Here is an 18192-nt window from a genome sequence, read left to right as displayed (position 1 = left end):
TCTCATCTTGTAAAATGTTGCATAAATTTTCTGCTTTGCAAAACACCTTGTAGCCGAGAAAGATGTGTTCTGTGTGTACAATGGGTTTACTTACATGCAAGATAAGTATATTATTTCTAGTTTTTTAATTTCTTCTCTCAAAATCTAAGTTGTTGATTATATCAGCTACTCATCTGGAAAAGCTGGAAAAATAAATAATTGTGCCCCATATATGAAGTCCTTTATAGACTACCTTTGTTTTTCAGAAGTACTTCCACAGTACTGATATATTGCTTGTCTCCCTGAGCCATAATTTCACAAAAGTTCTTATTCTTAGGGAGGTGGCAAAGGTATTCTGCATGATACAGTAGCTTTCAGAAGTTTTGTCCTAGTCCATCTTCTAGACGCATAGTAATGCAGGCGTTGTCTCCTTGGGAAATTTGAGCTTGTTCTGGAAGCATCTCAGTACACCACACATGTTCAAAAGCATCTGCTGAAATGTAGACTGACTGGAATATGGGATAAACACTCTGTTCGGTGGCAAGTATGTTTGTAAGGCAGTGATGAAGTTGCTTTCTTTGGCAAGGATGGCCATCATGTGGCATGTTCTCAGAACGTTGCATAGATCAGATTACAACACCATATCACTTACAGGTACAAAGAAAGACAGATGGAAGGAATCCTTCTTAAGATCCTCATCGTGTTTCTGGTCTCAAGCAGGATTCTGACTTAAACTGTCACTCGCTTCCTCTACGCATCCGTAGTCTTGTTATTTGTTAGCTGTTCCCTGTCAGCCATGTCATCTTGGGGAGGTCTGGCTCTGTCAAAGAAGCCACACTGGAGGAAGCAACCAACAGAAACAAAGGCGAAATGGTAAGACAACCACAGAAGAACTCAGCTGCAGCTTAATTCTTCACCCAGTCAACCTGAAAGGTCAGATACAATATATGGCAGGCTGATAAGACTATGAAGCTTTTTTATTTCTGTTGAAATAATTCCCTGTTAAAAATGAAAGTTTTAGGTGCAAGGCATTGAGTTGCAAAGCATAGCTTTAAAAGTTCAAATTCTATGGTTGGATGGGGTCTTGAGCAGCCTGGTCCAGTGGGAAGTGCCTCTGCCCATGGCAGAGGGATTGGAACTAGATGATCTTTAAGATCCCTTCCAAACCAAACCATTCTATGATTCTACAATATGAAAGATGTCTTTACAATAGATGCAAAGTTCGTCTGAATGCTGATGCTGTCACTAATGAGAAAATGGCTAATTTCAGTTCAGTAGGAGACACTCATTCAGAAAGGTCACGTAGAGTGACAAATAGTTATAATAACAGAGGTGGCATATGTGTTGGGAAATATGGACAGAAGAATGTTGTGGCCTAGACTAGAGATCACTAAAGATGAGATTCCTCTCACCTAACTTTAACTGCCTAAAGGTTGCCCTTTTGGTTGAAAGGTTGAAAGTTAAGTAGACTTCACAACCAACACAGAGCTAGAAAACTTCAAAACCAGAATATATTACATACTAATATGAAAGGAAATCATATAAAAATTAAGTCTCAAAGCTGGGACTGTTGTTACATGCTGACAAAAACTGGAAATCCTTCAAGTTCCCCGAGAAAACAAAGTTAGAGTTACTTCTTTCTGAACCTAAACATCCTGACAAAGAGAATCATAGGTCTTGGGAAACAGAGCCAAACTCTGTACGCCCATTTATAACCAGACTTTAATTATAAAGGAGGACTTTGAAAACAAGTTCCCTGCATCAAGGTCAGTGACACTAGCATGTCAAAAATGCCAAAACAAAAAAGACACATGCGTATTGTTACTTTTGCTTTGAACTGTTAAAGATTCCATCCTTTCCAGTATCTTTCAGGGTTTTTTTTAAGGTAACAGTAATGGTAATAAGGCAACATACCTTCCATAAAGCTAGGGTCAACATAGCTAGTACCAGTAGTCCAAGAAGTATTGCTAATATTATAACCCATAAAGGGATTACAAAGGATACATTTGGAGTGGACCAAACGACTGATGTTCTGATCTGAAATAAGAATAATATATTAAATTAACAATAATTAAGCAAGTAAAGCAAATCTGAAAGTGCAATACAGAGGCTATAAGCATTCACTTCAACAGCATTTTCCAGCTTAGAAATACACATTGCTTGGAATTTCCCCTGTTTTGGCTTCATTTACTGCAAGCTCCTTTCCAATTGTTCATGATAATTACTAGAAATGAGGTTTGCATATAGAAAAGTCTTGTCGTATTAGACATATGAATAATTTTCACCTAGTACAGAGTACCAAAACCTACCCTTCTGTGCAGATGCTTCAGGAAAAGTTCTACTCGCATGTATGCTGGTACAGCCTCAGCCAGTACAACTGATTTACAGTGAATTACTCTGAAACAATGGCTGACTTCAGCCCAAACTCTTAATTCAAACCACAATAGATACAGGCTACATTATTCTTATTTTAATTTCTCCTGACACACCAGCATACATTTTTCCTATGACTTGCATTTCAGCTAAGCAGTCCAAAATGAAACTCAAGCAGCGTGCATTGTCCTGGTGATAAAGCCTAATACACAGTATGATATTATGTTCCTTAAAAGAAGCCAAGCATGCAGACTATTACCTAAAAGGGAAATAAGCATGAATTGCTCTTTCTCAATATCTGAGCCTCTGAAGGCAGCAGGTATGTATAACAAGTTATCAAAACTTTTAATTGATTTGGCAAACTTCTCCCTTTAGATCTTCATCTTAACAAAGAGTAATAATAACCCTTCTGTATTTCTCCTTCTGCGGGCACCCACATAAGTAACCTCCTTCTCACTCTTCCTTCCATATCTCGTACCACATATAGTCTACGCTCTCAGACTCTGCTTGGAAGGCTCCTCATCAATTTCACTGAATATTTGCTCTCTCCCTGTTTCTCCCAAGAGGGCAGAATGAGTTTGAGCTTTCCTTAGCTCCTCAGCCACAACTATATCCCTTCAGTTTCAGTTTATTTTCTCAAATTTTCCTCTTTACTGTTAGTCTAGGCAGTTATTTCTCTCTGGGGTTTTGGGTTGGAGTCTCTCATTTAATCCTAGTCTCCCTTAAACAGGGTAAGTATGTGACAAATGCAAGCTATTTTCTTCATGACAAGATGAAACTGCTTTGCAAAGCAAACTGATTACAGAAACTTTCAAATGATCTTCCTCTTCATTGTTCTAGGTACAGATAGGAAATCTACTTTTCTTAATACATCTCTTGGCTATTTCCAAGTCCCTCATCTGCACTCACTGCAAGTTCTATTTCTACTTGCTTGTTTGGTTGGTTTTGCTATTAACTCATTAGTTGATAAACATGAAATTTAGCACACTGCTGATTTGTTCATTCATGGAACAACATCCTAACTTTGAAGACTGGATAAAACTCTGTAGTCCAGCTCAAAATTAATTCCACTTCTATGCCTCTCAGTTTGCTTCTTGAAAATTGCAAGTTTCTGCCTTTCAGCAACATCTAGCTCTTTCTTCTTTCACATGATCAGCATACTTTCCTAAACTTTTTTTTTCTGCAAGCACCAGCAGATCTGTCTTCCAGATACTGTCGTGCTTAATTGGAAGACACTTTGGAATAGTCTTTTCCGCTTAATTCATTTGTGCAGCCAACTGTCCCTTATTCCAACAAAGCACTTAGAAAGTTGGTAGTCTGGTGAGGTCTACCCATGCATATGTTTTTTATAGTATCCCTCAGTGTTACGGGACACAGATCATAGTTGAAAACTGGGACAAACTTTCCATGTGGGATACCACTTGCCTTCTATCAAATCTTACAGCAAGGGTTACAAAGAAAATTCTGAGACACTGCCCAATCCTTCTGGCATTAGCACATAAACTTTGACATGTACCCTGAAGATTAAGTGCTTGCAGTGCTGGTCATATCACCATTGATCTAACAAGCACATTCAGCTAATGTACTTCTCTGCAGCTGTAAACAGTTCTAACTCTAAAAGACTTCAAAAAGTTAGCATATACAAAGAATAAATATGTTAGCCAATTTAAGCAAGAAAAAAATTATTTCAAGGCAATCAGAATTAGTAAAAAACCCATCAAATCCTAACCCTTGGTCCAAACAGATATCTTGATGGTGTGATCAAGTGATAAAATATGCCACTGCAGGGATACCATTCCCCTCCCCAGGGTCCTCTTTGGGTTGCTTCTTAACCACTGGGTGCAGCCCTGTTCAATATCTTTATCAATGACCTGGATGAAGGCATCGAGTGCACCCTTAGCAAGTTTGCGGACAATACTAAGCTGGGTGGAAGCGTCGATCTGCTGGAGGGTAGGGAGGCTCTGCAAAGGGATCCGAACAGGCTGGACCACTGGGCAGAGTCAAATGGCATGAGGTTTAACAAGGCCAAATGCCGGGTCCTGCACTTGGGGCACAACAACCCTATGCAGTGCTACAGACTAGGAGAGGTCTGGCTTGAGAGCTGCCTGGAGGAGAAGGACCTGGGGGTGTTGGTTGACAACCGACTGAATATGAGCCAGCAGTGTGCCCAGGTATCCAGGAAGGCCAATGGCATCTTGGCTTGGATCAGAAACGGCGTGACCAGCAGGTCCAGGGAGGTTATTCTCCCTCTGTACTCGGCACTGGTGAGACCGCTCCTCGAATCCTGTGTTCAGTTCTGGGACCCCCACCACAAGAAGGATGTTGAGGCTCTGGAGCGAGTCCAGAGAAAAGCAACAAAGCTGGTGAGGGGGCTGGAGAACAGGCCTTATGAGGAATGGCTGAGAGAGCTGGGGTTGTTTAGCCTGGAGAAGAGGAGGCTGAGGGGAGACCTCATTGCTCTCTACAACTACCTGAAAGGAGGTTGTAGAGAGGAGGGTGCTGGCCTCTTCTCCCAAGTGACAGGGGACAGGGCAAGATGGAATGGCCTCAAGCTCCACCAGGGGAGATTTAGGCTGGACATTAGGAAAAATTTTTTCCCAGAAAGGGTCATTGGGCACTGGAACAGGCTGTCCAAAGAGGTGGTTGAGTCACCTTCCCTGGAGGTGTTTAAGGGATGGGTGGACAAGGCGCTGAGGGGCATAGTTTAGTATTTGATAGGTATGGTTGGACTCGATGATCCAGTGGGTCTTTTCCAACCTGGTGATTCTATGATTCAATGATTCACTGCAGAACTTCACAGGCTCTCTGTATCACTTATTTAGCACGAGCAGTTCTCATTTAGTAAGGAAAATAATGTTTTTGAATGTCTCTTCTTGTTTCTCAGAGTGGTACTGTATCTGGCATTAAAATGCAGGGGCAGAGAAAATGAGAAAAAGGTCACCTGAACTGCCAGCAGAGATTCCTCCCAGAGAAAAGGCAGTTAAGGATAAGAAAAGAAAGAAAGTAAAAGGCTTATCTGGCTAGGGAAATCAGAAGCGATGCAGTCATGATGGGCTGCACGAAGCCTGTAGCAAGCAATGAGTTCAACAGCCCAAGGAAGAAAGCATCTCCCTTCTACTGCTTGCAAATCCTCAGGAAAGCTGCCCCAAGGCAAGCCTTGAAGACCTGATCACATACAGCACAAGAGTTAAGAAGTGCTGACAAAAATTCAGTGGGCCCCAGGACAGCAAAACCTGAGACTGATTCAAAAAAACTCAACTCATCCGCACTCTGTTCTTCCTCTATTGACAAACTCTGTGGTACAACATGCAAGAAGTTCTAATTTTTTTCATCATTGAAAATTATCATATACGATCAACATACAGCGTACATATCTTACTTTTGTAAGGTTTGAACTTAACTACAGTTTCAGTTCTAGTGCCATCAGTTGTTTGAGTATGTTGCTGTAGATCCAGAACAGTAAAGTACCACTTTAGGCAACTGACCAAAATAATCTTAACAAATATTTGTAAACAACAACAAAAAGCAAACTCAACCAATGCTTTCTGTTCTCTCAAGTCTGGCAGGAAGACTGCTTGCATTTTACAGTACGATCAAACCTCAGGGAAGACCCTTTTGCTTGCAAAAATTTGATTTAGTAATTTCTGGTTTTGATAGCTTAAGCCAAATTCTGAGGTGGCATAATGTGAGATAAATCCAACAGGAAATGTGAGATAAATCCAACATCAGTAAACCAGAAAAAAAAGCCTCTGGGAAGCTGATGGCTGGCTGTGGATGGTTTCTTAGAGGGACCAACCTCTACCAACAACCAATTGTTCATCCTGAATATGGAAATTATCAAAATGAGTATGTCTGTAGGAAGGATTTTTTATTTAGAGATATCTTAAGATAGTACTTGATTGCATCACGTCTGTCTCCTTGGGCACCAAGTCCACTTCCATCCAATCTAAGGCAACTACTTCAGCACCATAGATGCTTTCAGACACGGGTGAACTAAGCTACTGTCCGCTGTTGTGTAGGACCTGAATAGCTCATAGGGATGCCTACTGATTTCACAGGAGCGCAGCAACTAGACTCTTAATTAATGTGAGCCAGTTCACTGTTCAAAATTAGGATGGGTCGATCCAGGCATCAAAGCTTGTATGTGATCCTGCTGAAATCAGTGGGAACAGTCTATTTCATTGGGCACAGTGGATTTCATTAGGCTTTGGATAAACCTGATAGTAGTATACGCAACTATGAGTACCTATTTAGCCATTCCATGTCTTCTTTTATGTACCACTTCCTAGACGTTTGTCACATTTGGGAGTTGTGTTTTCTTTCCTCTCATACTGTGAAAACAGTAAGGCAACCTAGCTTTTCTTGTGATATATAAAGCACCTACCACCATGGATCTAGATAAGGACAGCTGGGTCTTCCTGAGGACATACTGTAACCAATTATGAGTGGTGTAGCTGCGCTCAGCCTTGCTTGTACTGCATGGGTTTATAATCCTTTCTCCCTCCTTCTGTCATTCTGCCTTTACAGGCAGTAGAGTACAATTTTATAGCTCAGCTGGAGGCAGACAAATATGGAAATATAAACAAGAAACTGTAATCTTACAGAAGTGCACAGCATCATGTTTACAATCCTTGGATTATCAGCAATGAGTAAACTGGACATTAGAAATCAGGTCTATCCTGCATCAAGCAGAATGCTGCTGCAAAGATGCCGCATCTCTCTTCTCTTGTAGCAGAAGCAAGGCCAACAGCTAATGAAATATTTGCCTGCTAAAATCTTAAAAACATCTTGTTGCACTCACACCCTCTTCCCATGAATCCTTCTTTGTCATACACTATTGAAAGCAAGGGAAATGTGTGGTTGTGATAAGTGCTTGAGATTTATTTCCTGAACAGTGTAGTCATCAGTCTCAGTCCTGCCTGTGTACGAGTAGAATATAATGCCCCTGGGCTGCCTTCTTTTGTGCTCTATGTAAAGACTTGCAGGGCTGCTAAAGCAATTCCCAATGAACAATTTGACATGGCAAGTCCTGAACATCCATGAATTTGAGGCAGAAGATGGAGGGGAAGAAAGAAACAAAGCATCTCTTCAGTTTTGCCTGCCTCATTTTATCACTTCCACAGAAAACTGTCCCTCCTCCACCCCATGCTGCCCACAACAGTTTTACATAGGATTTTTACATGGGTTCACAAAAGGCAGGTCTTGCCAGACTAACCTGATCGCCTTCTATGACAAAGTGACCCGGCTACTGGATGAGGGAAAGGCTGTGGATGTGGTCTTCCTGGACTTCAGCAAAGCCTTTGACACAGTTTCTCACAGCGTTCTGCTTGAGAAACTGTCAGCCTCTGGGCTGGACAGGCGCACACTCTCCTGGGTGGAAAACTGGTTGGATGGCCGGGCCCAGAGAGTGGTGGTAAATGGTGTGAAATCCAGCTGGAGGCCAGTGACAAGTGGGGTTCCCCAGGGCTCAGTGCTGGGTCCAGCCCTGTTCAATGTCTTCATCAATGACCTGGATGAAGGCATCGAATGCACCCTTAGCAAGTTTGCGGACGACACTAAGCTGGGTGGAAGTGTCGATCTGCTGGAGGGTCGGGAGGCTCTGCAAAGGGATCTGAACAGGCTGGACCGCTGGGCAGAGTCCAATGGCATGAGGTTTAACAAGGCCAAATGCCGGGTCCTTCACTTGGGGCACAACAACCCTATGCAGTGCTACAGACTGGGAGAAGTCTGTCTAGAAAGCTGCCTGGAGGAGAGGGACCTGGGGGTGTTGGTTGACAACCGACTGAATATGAGCCAGCAGTGTGCCCAGGTGGCCAAGAAGGCCAATGGCATCTTGGCTTGTATCAGAAACGGCGTGACCAGCAGGTCCAGGGAGGTTATCCTCCCTCTGTACTCGGCACTGGTGAGACCGCTCCTCGAATACTGTGTTCAGTTCTGGGCCCCTCACCACAAGAAGGAGGTTGAGGCTCTGGAGAGAGTCCAGAGAAGAGCAACAAAGCTGGTGAAAGGGCTGGAGAACAGGCCTTATGAGGAGCGGCTGAGAGAGCTGGGGTTGTTTAGCCTGGAGAAGAGGAGGCTGAGGGGAGACCTCATTGCTCTCTACAACTACCTGAAAGGAGGTTGTGGAGAGGAGGGTGCTGGCCTCTTCTCCCAAGTGACAGGGGACAGGACAAGATGGAATGGCCTCAAGCTCCGACAGGGGAGGTTTAGGCTAGACGTTAGGAAAAAATTCTTTACAGAAAGGGTCATTGGGCACTGGAACAGGCTGCCCAGGGAGGTGGTTGAGTCACCTTCCCTGGAGGTGTTTAAGGCACGGGTGGATGAGGTGCTGAGGGATATGGTTTAGTGTTTGATGGGAACGGTTGGACTCGATGATCCGGTGGGTCTCTTCCAACCTGGTTATTCTGTGATTCTGTGATTCTGTGAAATGTAGGACACATGCTGTGTTCTTTTAGGATATTTTATCTTCACTATATAATCTGTAAAGCGTTAACTGACTAATAGATTACTTTAGACATTTACTTTTAAAACATCAAAATCTTTACTCCACTTCCACCCTTGCATTGTCTGAAAGGAAAACATAAACTTCCCAATAAATCTTTGGAAACTCCTAAAACATAACCAGGGATTTTTTTTCAGAGAAGCAAAAATATTAAGCGTTGCCCAACTTCAAGCAGATATTTCTCCTTGCAAGTGGAACATCAAAAGAGCTTGCGCATATCACACACCAAGTACAGAGCTGGCAAACATCAATGCCCTGTCCAGATATGAAAAAACATAAAAGCACTATCATTTTTCAACAATTTACAGTTGCCATTACAGGCATTTTGCTGTAAATCATCTGCAGCAAATAACAAGCACTATCCTGGCTGGAATAAGAGAATAAAATGCTTATCTGATCATTTGGTAGATCATCTGACACTTGTTGAGAACAGCAGGCTATCACCTGGGGTAAAGTGCATCAGATGAAGGCAGCACTATCAACAGAGTTCTGCACAACATGTGTTTTTGGTATGGAACACATGCTCCAAGAAAATAAAAAGAGCCTGAATAGATCTGTCAGCTTGGAGCCTTTGAACCTTTCTGGATGAATACTACATTAAGTATCAAATCTCTCTGGTGAAATCACGGTTCTCCTGACTTTAGAGGTTGGAGTCACTGAGCATATAGACCAAGATTTCACTTTGTGCCTTCCCAGAGCAAGTATCAATCAACCATTCAATCTGTGCTTGTTCAAAACAAAACTTTATAGCCTGTATCCTCTAAAATACATCCAAAGTAAACTGTGAAGTGTATTATTATATTGGTTTTCCCCAGAAGACAATATTCTGTTCCCTACTATTACATCTTAACAGACTGATATGACGTAGTATTTCCACCATAGTTCAATTTGGAAAAGTTTGCACTGAGCTTACGTTTTAATAGAAGGGCTGTAAATGATAAGTCTTTATAAAGATAAGAACAACCAGCCTTCAAAATTCAGATTACTCTTATACTCCAATCAGTTTTTGCACTCATATTTTACTTATTTCTATCAGTAATGACAGAATAGAGTGAATCTTAACTACAGTATTAGCCACTATAAGGAGCAAATTCCTTTAAATTGTTCTCCAAAACTTTGGCACCAGCAAACAATTCAATCATACTTACACCTCCAAGATGAATTTTTCACAGAACAATACACAGACATACAGACCTTGCTCTGCAAATTAGGCAGGTACTTTAGTATCAATCTACCCATATATCTGTCTGTGTGCCTGTCTATCTGTCTGTCTATCAAATCTGTAGGGAATACCAGTTAATTTCATATCTTGCTCCCAATGTGTTTTGAAGTGGAAACCCTAGAGAGGCATGCAGATCTTTCTGAAAATCAAGGTATCAAAGAAGCTTAATACAGATAAGAGAGAAGTTGCCATGGATAATCCACAAGGTTTTGTGAGACAACTGGTGACTGGGAGAAAAGTGAAATTTCTAAACCTGATAAGGTTTTGGATTTTGAACAAAAAAAATCCTCTAGAATTTTTTTACCCAAAACAAACTAATTAAATGCTTGCTTTCACAGTTCTGTTGTTTTCTTCTGGGTGTAAAATCTATCCTTATTGCAAAGCAGTCTGCACATTAATGCTGTGAGAAATTATTTAAAAATCATATTAGCTTAGTATCATATATCAGCAACTTCCACAGAAAGCAAAAATGGTGTTTCTTTTAGGTATTATTTCAGGAATTTACACTAGAAACACAGGAAAGACTGATCTCAATATTTTCATATATAAAAATTTCACAGCTGTGATTGGAATGACCAAATACATGTGCTTCATATAAAGATATAATTTTCAGTTACTTACTGTTATGCTTCCCTGGGGAAGTTTTGCTGGTTGCACTTTATATGGCATGCTCTTAACTTTGAAGGACACGTTGGAGGAAAGTGTATAGAGATCATTCTTTCTCTGAAATTACAAAGAAAAAGAAATTGTAAAAAGCCATGTCTATACTTAAAAGCACTATGAGAAATAAACAGAGAAAAACTACAGAGCACTGATTTCCTAAGACAAAGCTGGTTTCTTCTGGTAAAGGGTACAGCAACCCTGGAACCTGTATGTGTCCACTAGACAAACACATAATACAGCATAAAGATGAAAGACAAAACTGCGTGTTCAAATAAGGAAGAAAGGTTGGATATGCAGAAAGATAGATACAGTTGCTTCTCATATTTATCTGAAATACAGACTGGTGAGTTCGAAGCAGGGGGGAGGTTTATGGGGTTTCTGTGTTTTAAAATCCTGCCTCTGCTAACCAAGGCAAACAACAAATATGGGTACCTTGAGAAGATTTCCAGGTCTCTATTAATAAAGACCAAGCTGGTAGAGCTCCCTTATGGCATCAGAGGAATGGCTGTGCCTTCCCATCAAAGAACAACAATAGGAACAAACACCTTAAGCCATTATTTAACTGGTTGTCTAGTAAAATATTGATACAGCTCTCATGCAGCACTTAACAAATCCAAAGATTTGCAGAAAAAACGCAGGCGTATCTCTGTCAGTTCTGTTTCATTTATTCTTGCCTGTATTTATAAAATATTATTAGATTAGATTAGGCATTAACTTCTCCAGTTCAGAACAAATGAAAAATGTTCCAGAGCTCATCATGTGACTTTTAATTAGTGCTTCAGCCTCATTTGGAAGCCAGATAGGCACTGACACACTACATCTGACCAGTTGTGTGTCTCATTGTGCTGTTCTGGCCTCACCAACACTCTCCCACTCTGTGCAAACTGCCTTGAAGTGATAGTTAAGTGCTAGTATGCCCACTGGAAAAATATCTGCCTAAATCTGTAATGAATTGGCATAAGTACTGACATGTGAAAGTGTGTGTCCCTTAAAAGAATCTTAATGTCTGGGAGATTTACTACAATGGATACAAATATTTGCTATACACATATTTTGAATCCTGTTGAGCTTTTCACATCACCAATATCTGGAGTAGGCTTTGGAGGCAAGTACACCAGATATCAAGTAAATCTTGTAGCTAACTTTGAATTTGACATGTTTCAGTTTCACTGAATGTTACTTTGTTACAGACAGAAGATCCTGCACGCCAACTATATCCTGACTTTCCTTGTTTTAATCCAGAGAAAGGATGGCTGACTTGTTACCATGCTCTTCTCAAAGTCAACTAATCTGTTTCTAATTCCATATCTGCAACTGATTTTTTGGATGACACCACATGCAACTTATCTTGTATATTCCATCCCAGGTTGGGACAACGATATGGATCTCCTTTGAAATGCTTTGAAAAGCATCAGATAGTTAAGTGACAGTATATCCACTGGAATCCAGAGAGCCAGAAGTTATGACTGTCATTATATTCCCTTATATCAGACTCAGAGTAAAAAGTTTTTTCTTATATTTAAATTAAACTTCCTGTATTTCTGTTTATGCTTCTCTCCTGTCTCCTGGTTATCATTGAAAAGAGCCTGGCTCTGTCTCCTCTACTCTTTCCTATCAGATGTTTATACACCCTTGTAAGATTCCACCTGAGCCTTCTCCAGACTGAACAGTCTCATCTCTCTCAGCCTCTCCTTCTATGTCAGATGCTCCAAGCCCTTAATCACCATTGTAGCCTTTGGCTGGACTTGCTACAATATGTTGACATCTCACTTGTCGCAGGGGGCCCAGGACTGGACATAGCACTCCATATCTGTCGCACTGGTGCTGAGTAAAAAGGAAGAGTCATTTCCCTTGACTGGCTGGCAGTGCTCTTCCTAAACACAGTCCAAGAAGCTGTTGGCTTTCTTTGCTGCAAGAGCACACGCATTGGGTGCATGTTCAACTTGGTGTCCACCAAGAGCCTCTGATTCTTTGCTAGAACACTGCCTTCCAGCTGCTTGGCCACCAGCTTTTACTAGTACATAGGGTTATTCCTCTTGTGGTAGAGGACTTTGCATTTTGCTTTGTCACACTTCATGAAACTCCTGCCAACCCACTTCTCCAAGCCTGTCAAGGTCCCTCTGAAGGGCAGTACAACCATCTGGTGTATAAAACACTCCATTCACTTTTCGATCATCTGCAAACTTGCTGAAAGTCTGCTCTGTCCCGTTATCTAAGTCATTAATGATGTTAAACAGTACTGGCACTGTTATTGACCCCTGGGGTACACCATTACTGATGGACCTTCAGCTGGACTTCTGCTGCTGATCACAACACTTCAAGCCCCACAGTTCAGCCCACCTCTCTGTCCACCTATCTTCATTCATTTTGACAGTGTCAAAAACCTTATTAATGTCAAGCTAAAAACCACCGAGTGCTCTCCCTTCATACACCAAGACAATATCATTTGTCTCATTGCAGGAAGCTATCAGGCTAGTCAAGCATGATCTCCCCGTTGTAAATCCACACCGACAACTCCAAATCACTTTATTGTGCTTCAGATATTTTCAAATGGCTTTCATTTGTTTGTTTGGTTTTGTATCTTTATTCATCACCTTCTCAGCAACTGAAATTTGGCTGACTGGCCTGCAGTTGTCCAGATCGTTTTTTTTTTTAAGATAGGTATGACGTTTGCTTTCTTCCAGTCTCTAGGGACTTCCCTAGTTACCACGAACTTTCAAAGGTAATTGAGAGTGGACTCGCAATGACATTGTCCAGCTCCCTCTGCACTTGTAGGTGTATCCTGTCAGGTCCCTTGAACTTTTGTATATCTAATTTGTTTAAACATTCCCCTAACCTGACATTCGTACACTGAAAGTAAATATTGATTACTGCAGGTTTTCTCTCTGGTCTGATTATTGTATACATATTTAACCAGTAAAGACCAAAGTGACGGAGGCATTGAGTTACTCAGCCTTTTTTCATGATCCCTTCAACAGAAGACCCATATTTTCCCTAGCCTTCCTATTGCTGCTGATACATATGCATGTCCCCTTGATGCCCCTTAAGTCCCTTGCTAGACTAAGTTTCCTGTGAGCTTTTACTTTCCTAAATCTGTCCCTGCATGCTCAGAGACTGTCTCTATATTCCCTACCCAGCCACTCAGCTGACTCTGCTTCCACCTCTTTTATGCTCCTTTCTGTGGCTGAGTTTTACCAGAAGCTCCCCATTCATCTGTGCATGCCTCCTTTCCTTGACATCCCACATGTCAGGAGGGACAGTTCTTGAGCTTAAAGGAGGTTATCCTAGAGAATTACTAGTTCTCCTGGACTTGTCTTTTCTGCAGGAACATCTCCCATGGAGTTCTTCCAAGCAGTTCCCTGAAAAAGCTGAAGGTGGCTCTCCTGAGATCCAGGGCTGCAGTTCCGGTATTTGCCTTGTCCATTCTGTTTTCTTTTTAAAACTTTGTTTTCCAGTGTGTTCACTGGTGACTTGAAGCCAGCACATTATTGCCTTCTGGAACTCATTTGGCTATGCCATAATTTTGTTCTTTTAAAATACAGAGAGCTGTTGAATGTTTATTGTCAGAACATTTAACTTCTCCTTGGGGCTTATATTAGGAATGAGGAATATGAAGGAAACTGCCTCAAATGATTACATAGGGACAGTCAAATCAGCCCCTTGATGTAGATGGCATCTACCCCTTCTATCAGTAATATTTGAAACGAAAAAATAGACTGATTTGATACTGGACTTGTCAAATAAGTATATTTTACACACTTTCATGGTGCTGGACATCTACAAGATGGTATTTAGATAAATAATTTTTCCATATCAAACTAACTATTTTCCATTTTCAGACTCAAGCCATTCTTTAACTTTTATTCTACAGCAGTAGACTTCTCACAAATATATTTCTGTATTTGTGCAATGATTTGCATTTAGGAAAAAAAAATTGATAAAAGCCTTATTTTTTTCAATTCTAAGCAATTAATATTAAGCAGGATTCTGGATATGATTTATATGACTTGTGAAAGTAATCTGTAAAGGACAGAGCAGCACATGTGATATTACTAAAGAAGCAGACATTAGACATGTAGCCTGATTGGCTAAGGTACAGTAAAGGCATTAGCTCTCTTGAAACATCTTATGAAGGAAACACAGCACTCACAGAAAAACAAATCCTTTCACTGACTATATTTTATTTCATTTTCAGCTTATATCAGCAATAAGAACATCAGAGAAGGATACTTCCTGTTAATTAATGCTTGGCTAGCGTTAATAACCTTGGGTTGTGCCCACAGCTATCGACTGCCCTTAAACCTTCATCAGGCTCCCAGAAATGCTGCACATATCCATTGCTTTACAGAAATGAGTAATATAAAAGAATAGAGAATATTTCCCTGCATTCACAGAATTATGTGTTTGTAGCAAGGGCTTTAAAATAATGACTATCATCAGCATCAGTTGCAACAGGATTTTTACTTCTACCAACACCTTCAAGATACAGGTAGCTATCTCTCCTACAGCTTTGTTTATAATTTTAAAGTTATTTGTGAGAAACAGCCTTTCTTTACTGTATCATTTTTAAAATAACATATGTTTAAATATTCGGTGTTTACTGGAAGCAGCAGAATCTTTGGTTTGCAAATCAAGCTGGGGACTTCATTATGGCTCAGACGAAGAAGGAATTTGCTATTTGTGAATATCAGTGTATAATGACCAACAGGAGGGAGCCCAACCCTAGCTACACCGGTCTTTTGAGATTCTCTTCGTGTTAGAAAAAGCAGAGTCTGCTCTTGTGTGTGTCATCGAGACAGTAGTTTGTCAATAGCCTGACAAGCAGACAAAGCATGGCCATCCCCTGTTTTGCTTGGATTATTAGCAATCCCTGTGAATGTATTAATTAAGGATTCTCTCTCTCTACACACTTTTGTTTTACAAATAGGTTTTTGAACTGAAAACTTTGTTTTCTTTAAGAGTTGTGAGACATGGAAGCATCCAGAAATAAAGGAAAGTGTTCCCAATAAATGTTCAATGCAGTGTTTCCCTAAGTACAAACAGAAATAATGTGGGAAATGCTGGAAAATCTTGGACAATTTGAAGGAGAGTTCTCTGGGCTCCAGTGGGATGCTGGTGGTTTCTGCAGAAAGCTCAAGCAAAGACCTGAAGTCTTCCCAAAGCATCTTTAAGGAGGCATCCTAGTCAGAGAGCAGAATAAAAAAAGCACAGACATATCTGACCCACCGGCAGCTAAGCTGAAGATAGGAGGAATAGAACTTTTAGCAGCTTGAAGAAGACTCACAGGTCATTGTTCCTCTTCAGGATGGAAGAGTTTAACTACTGGAGAGCCTTCCTAGAATGACTTTGTTCCGTTGCCTCTATAGAGCATTGATCAACTTCCCTGAAATACTTTTCTTCTCTTTAGATGTAGCCCCATGAAGTCACTCTAACTGAAGGGCACATACTTTCTCTATTGCAAGCTGCATGTTGCAGTGGAGTTTTCCCCCCAGAACTTGTTTGTTGCGCATAGAGTTCACTGCTGTTATAACAATATTTGCCCTGCTTGATTAAAACTTGTTTCTCTTCATGTCTGCTGGAGTCTGGCACATTTTAGAGACTAGAGAGTAAGCAATATGTTGTTGCCTTTTAAATATATGCTTTGGGAATTCATTAGCTTTCTTTCTTTGACCCATCCATCCAAAAACAAATAGAGTAGATTACATAAAAGTGAGTGTAGAGGTCATACAACTATTTTTTCTTGTATTCGTTAAAAAAATTATGTATGTGTATGGCCAAAAAGTACTTGTGCTATTTGTCACAAAAAGGTATGTCCACGCAACCTTATCTGTGACCAAATACAGTACAACTCCTCCAAAAAATCAACACATGCTCAAGTCTGTCATTAACTTCTTACACTTCACATATTATATCTTTTAATTTCTTTTAAACAGAGTATTTTGGATTATAGTAGAAGCAGATATTTTTTTGTGATTTCAGAACACTTCAGTACAGAGATTATAATAGTTATCAATTATGATGTTTATTTCTTCATATCCTTAATGTTACCTATACTTTAGCATATCTAGCAAGCATCTCATGTTCTGCTCTTGTTAGCATTTTGACACTGTTTTCAATAAAAATGAATGAAAACAGAACTAACCTACACCCAAAAAACCTCCGGCTAGTTTAGCCCAGTGCCAAGGTCTCTCTCTCTAACCCTCATTCCACGTAAATAATCAAGTCTAGTATAATACAGTATTTTTGGCCACACACAGTTGTCTTTTTTACTTTTGCTTTTTGAAATAACAACTTTTGTTTGACCTAAAGGCAGATTTCTTTGACTACTTCCTCCTTTTGTTATTAAATGTCGTGTAAAGGGCAGTGCATCAAATTCATGGCATTTAATTCTCAGTCTGAATTAAAATTATCTACTTAAACTTCCATATATGTTTATATACGTCAATTAAGGAGAGAACAAGATATTTCTCTCACTGATTTTTCTGGTGCTTCCCCACTTCCATCCACAGATCGGGAATTTAGGCTGGCTGCATAATTATGCCTTGAAAACACTAAGCAAGCTTACCTTGATTGAGACATTTTCCAGTGGACACAGAAAGGGATTCTGTGCTGAGGGATGCTGGGGACAGAAACTATAGTTCCTTAGGGTCAAATCCCACTTACAGATGGAAAAATTGCTCCCATAGTAAAGAGGAGAGGGGGGGAAGTAATTAAATAAAGGAGGCTATACAAGAGCTAGATCTCTCACCTGTCTTGGACCACCTCTATTGTTTCAATCCTGTTCTGACTGCCAGGTGTCTGCAAACACACACGTGCTGCACAGAGGACAGTCTGTGTAGGCTTACTGCACGGGTTATCTCTATTCTGCCTCAAACGGTCTTTGTGCAGCTAAACTGAATCAATGTCTCAAAAGCACTACCTGGTCTAGAGAATTTCTGCAATGCTAAAAAGAGTCTCTGAGCTCACCAGTAGTAAAATATGGAGATTCTCAACAAAATTTCTCATCAAGGAAGTACAATTTGAGCACGAACTTTAATGGTGATGATGGTTCCTGATGCCAGGAAATGAAGGCAAAAGAGGATGAGAGGATGAGGAGGACTTCTAGTTCTAGCTGATGGCCCAAAATAAGAGCGTAATACATCAACTTCTTTATCATTTTCTATACTCTTCCAGAACTCTGTTTCTTTTTATGTCCTTGTAGAGGTGCATCTTCAGCAGAAGGGAACAGCATCATTCTATAAAGCAGGGATGAGGGTTTTCTCAACTGAGGAGGATATTTAACTCACATCTTCCAATCACGAATTCTCTAATTACTAGTCTGCCAGCTCTAGCTTCTGCCACTGAATATTTAATAAACAAAGTCCTCAAATTGTTCCAAGTAATGCTGTAGGTACCTCCTGAATACTTTTTTGCTTCTGGCTTCTGAGAGAGTGGAAATATTACTTCTTAGCCC

General features: G+C 40.6%; 1 protein-coding gene and 1 long non-coding RNA gene across 2 annotated transcripts in view; one reads left to right on the top strand and one right to left on the bottom strand.

The window, feature by feature from the left end:
* Nucleotides 1–685: 685 nt before the first annotated feature.
* ITGA8 (integrin subunit alpha 8) overlaps nt 686–18192 on the bottom strand; it is a 106065-nt gene continuing 88558 nt past the window's right edge. Inside the window, exons 28-30 of the mRNA XM_069859562.1 lie at nt 10698–10799; nt 1894–2016; nt 686–816 (exon numbers count right to left, since the gene is read on the bottom strand). Of these exons, the coding sequence (XP_069715663.1) occupies nt 730–816; nt 1894–2016; nt 10698–10799 (312 nt within the window). The 3' untranslated portion in view covers nt 686–729. The remainder of the gene's footprint in view (nt 817–1893; nt 2017–10697; nt 10800–18192) is intronic.
* On the top strand, nt 772–16421 carry LOC138721948 (uncharacterized). Its single transcript, XR_011337642.1, has 4 exons — nt 772–852; nt 2502–2671; nt 14065–14146; nt 15667–16421. It is a non-coding gene; the product is annotated as an uncharacterized lncRNA (long non-coding RNA).

This window comes from Phaenicophaeus curvirostris, chromosome 6, assembly GCF_032191515.1.
Source record: "Phaenicophaeus curvirostris isolate KB17595 chromosome 6, BPBGC_Pcur_1.0, whole genome shotgun sequence".
Lineage (NCBI taxonomy): Eukaryota > Metazoa > Chordata > Aves > Cuculiformes > Cuculidae > Phaenicophaeus > Phaenicophaeus curvirostris.
The sequence above is the reverse complement of the archived record's forward strand: the minus strand, read 5'-3'. Positions and strand labels throughout refer to the sequence as shown.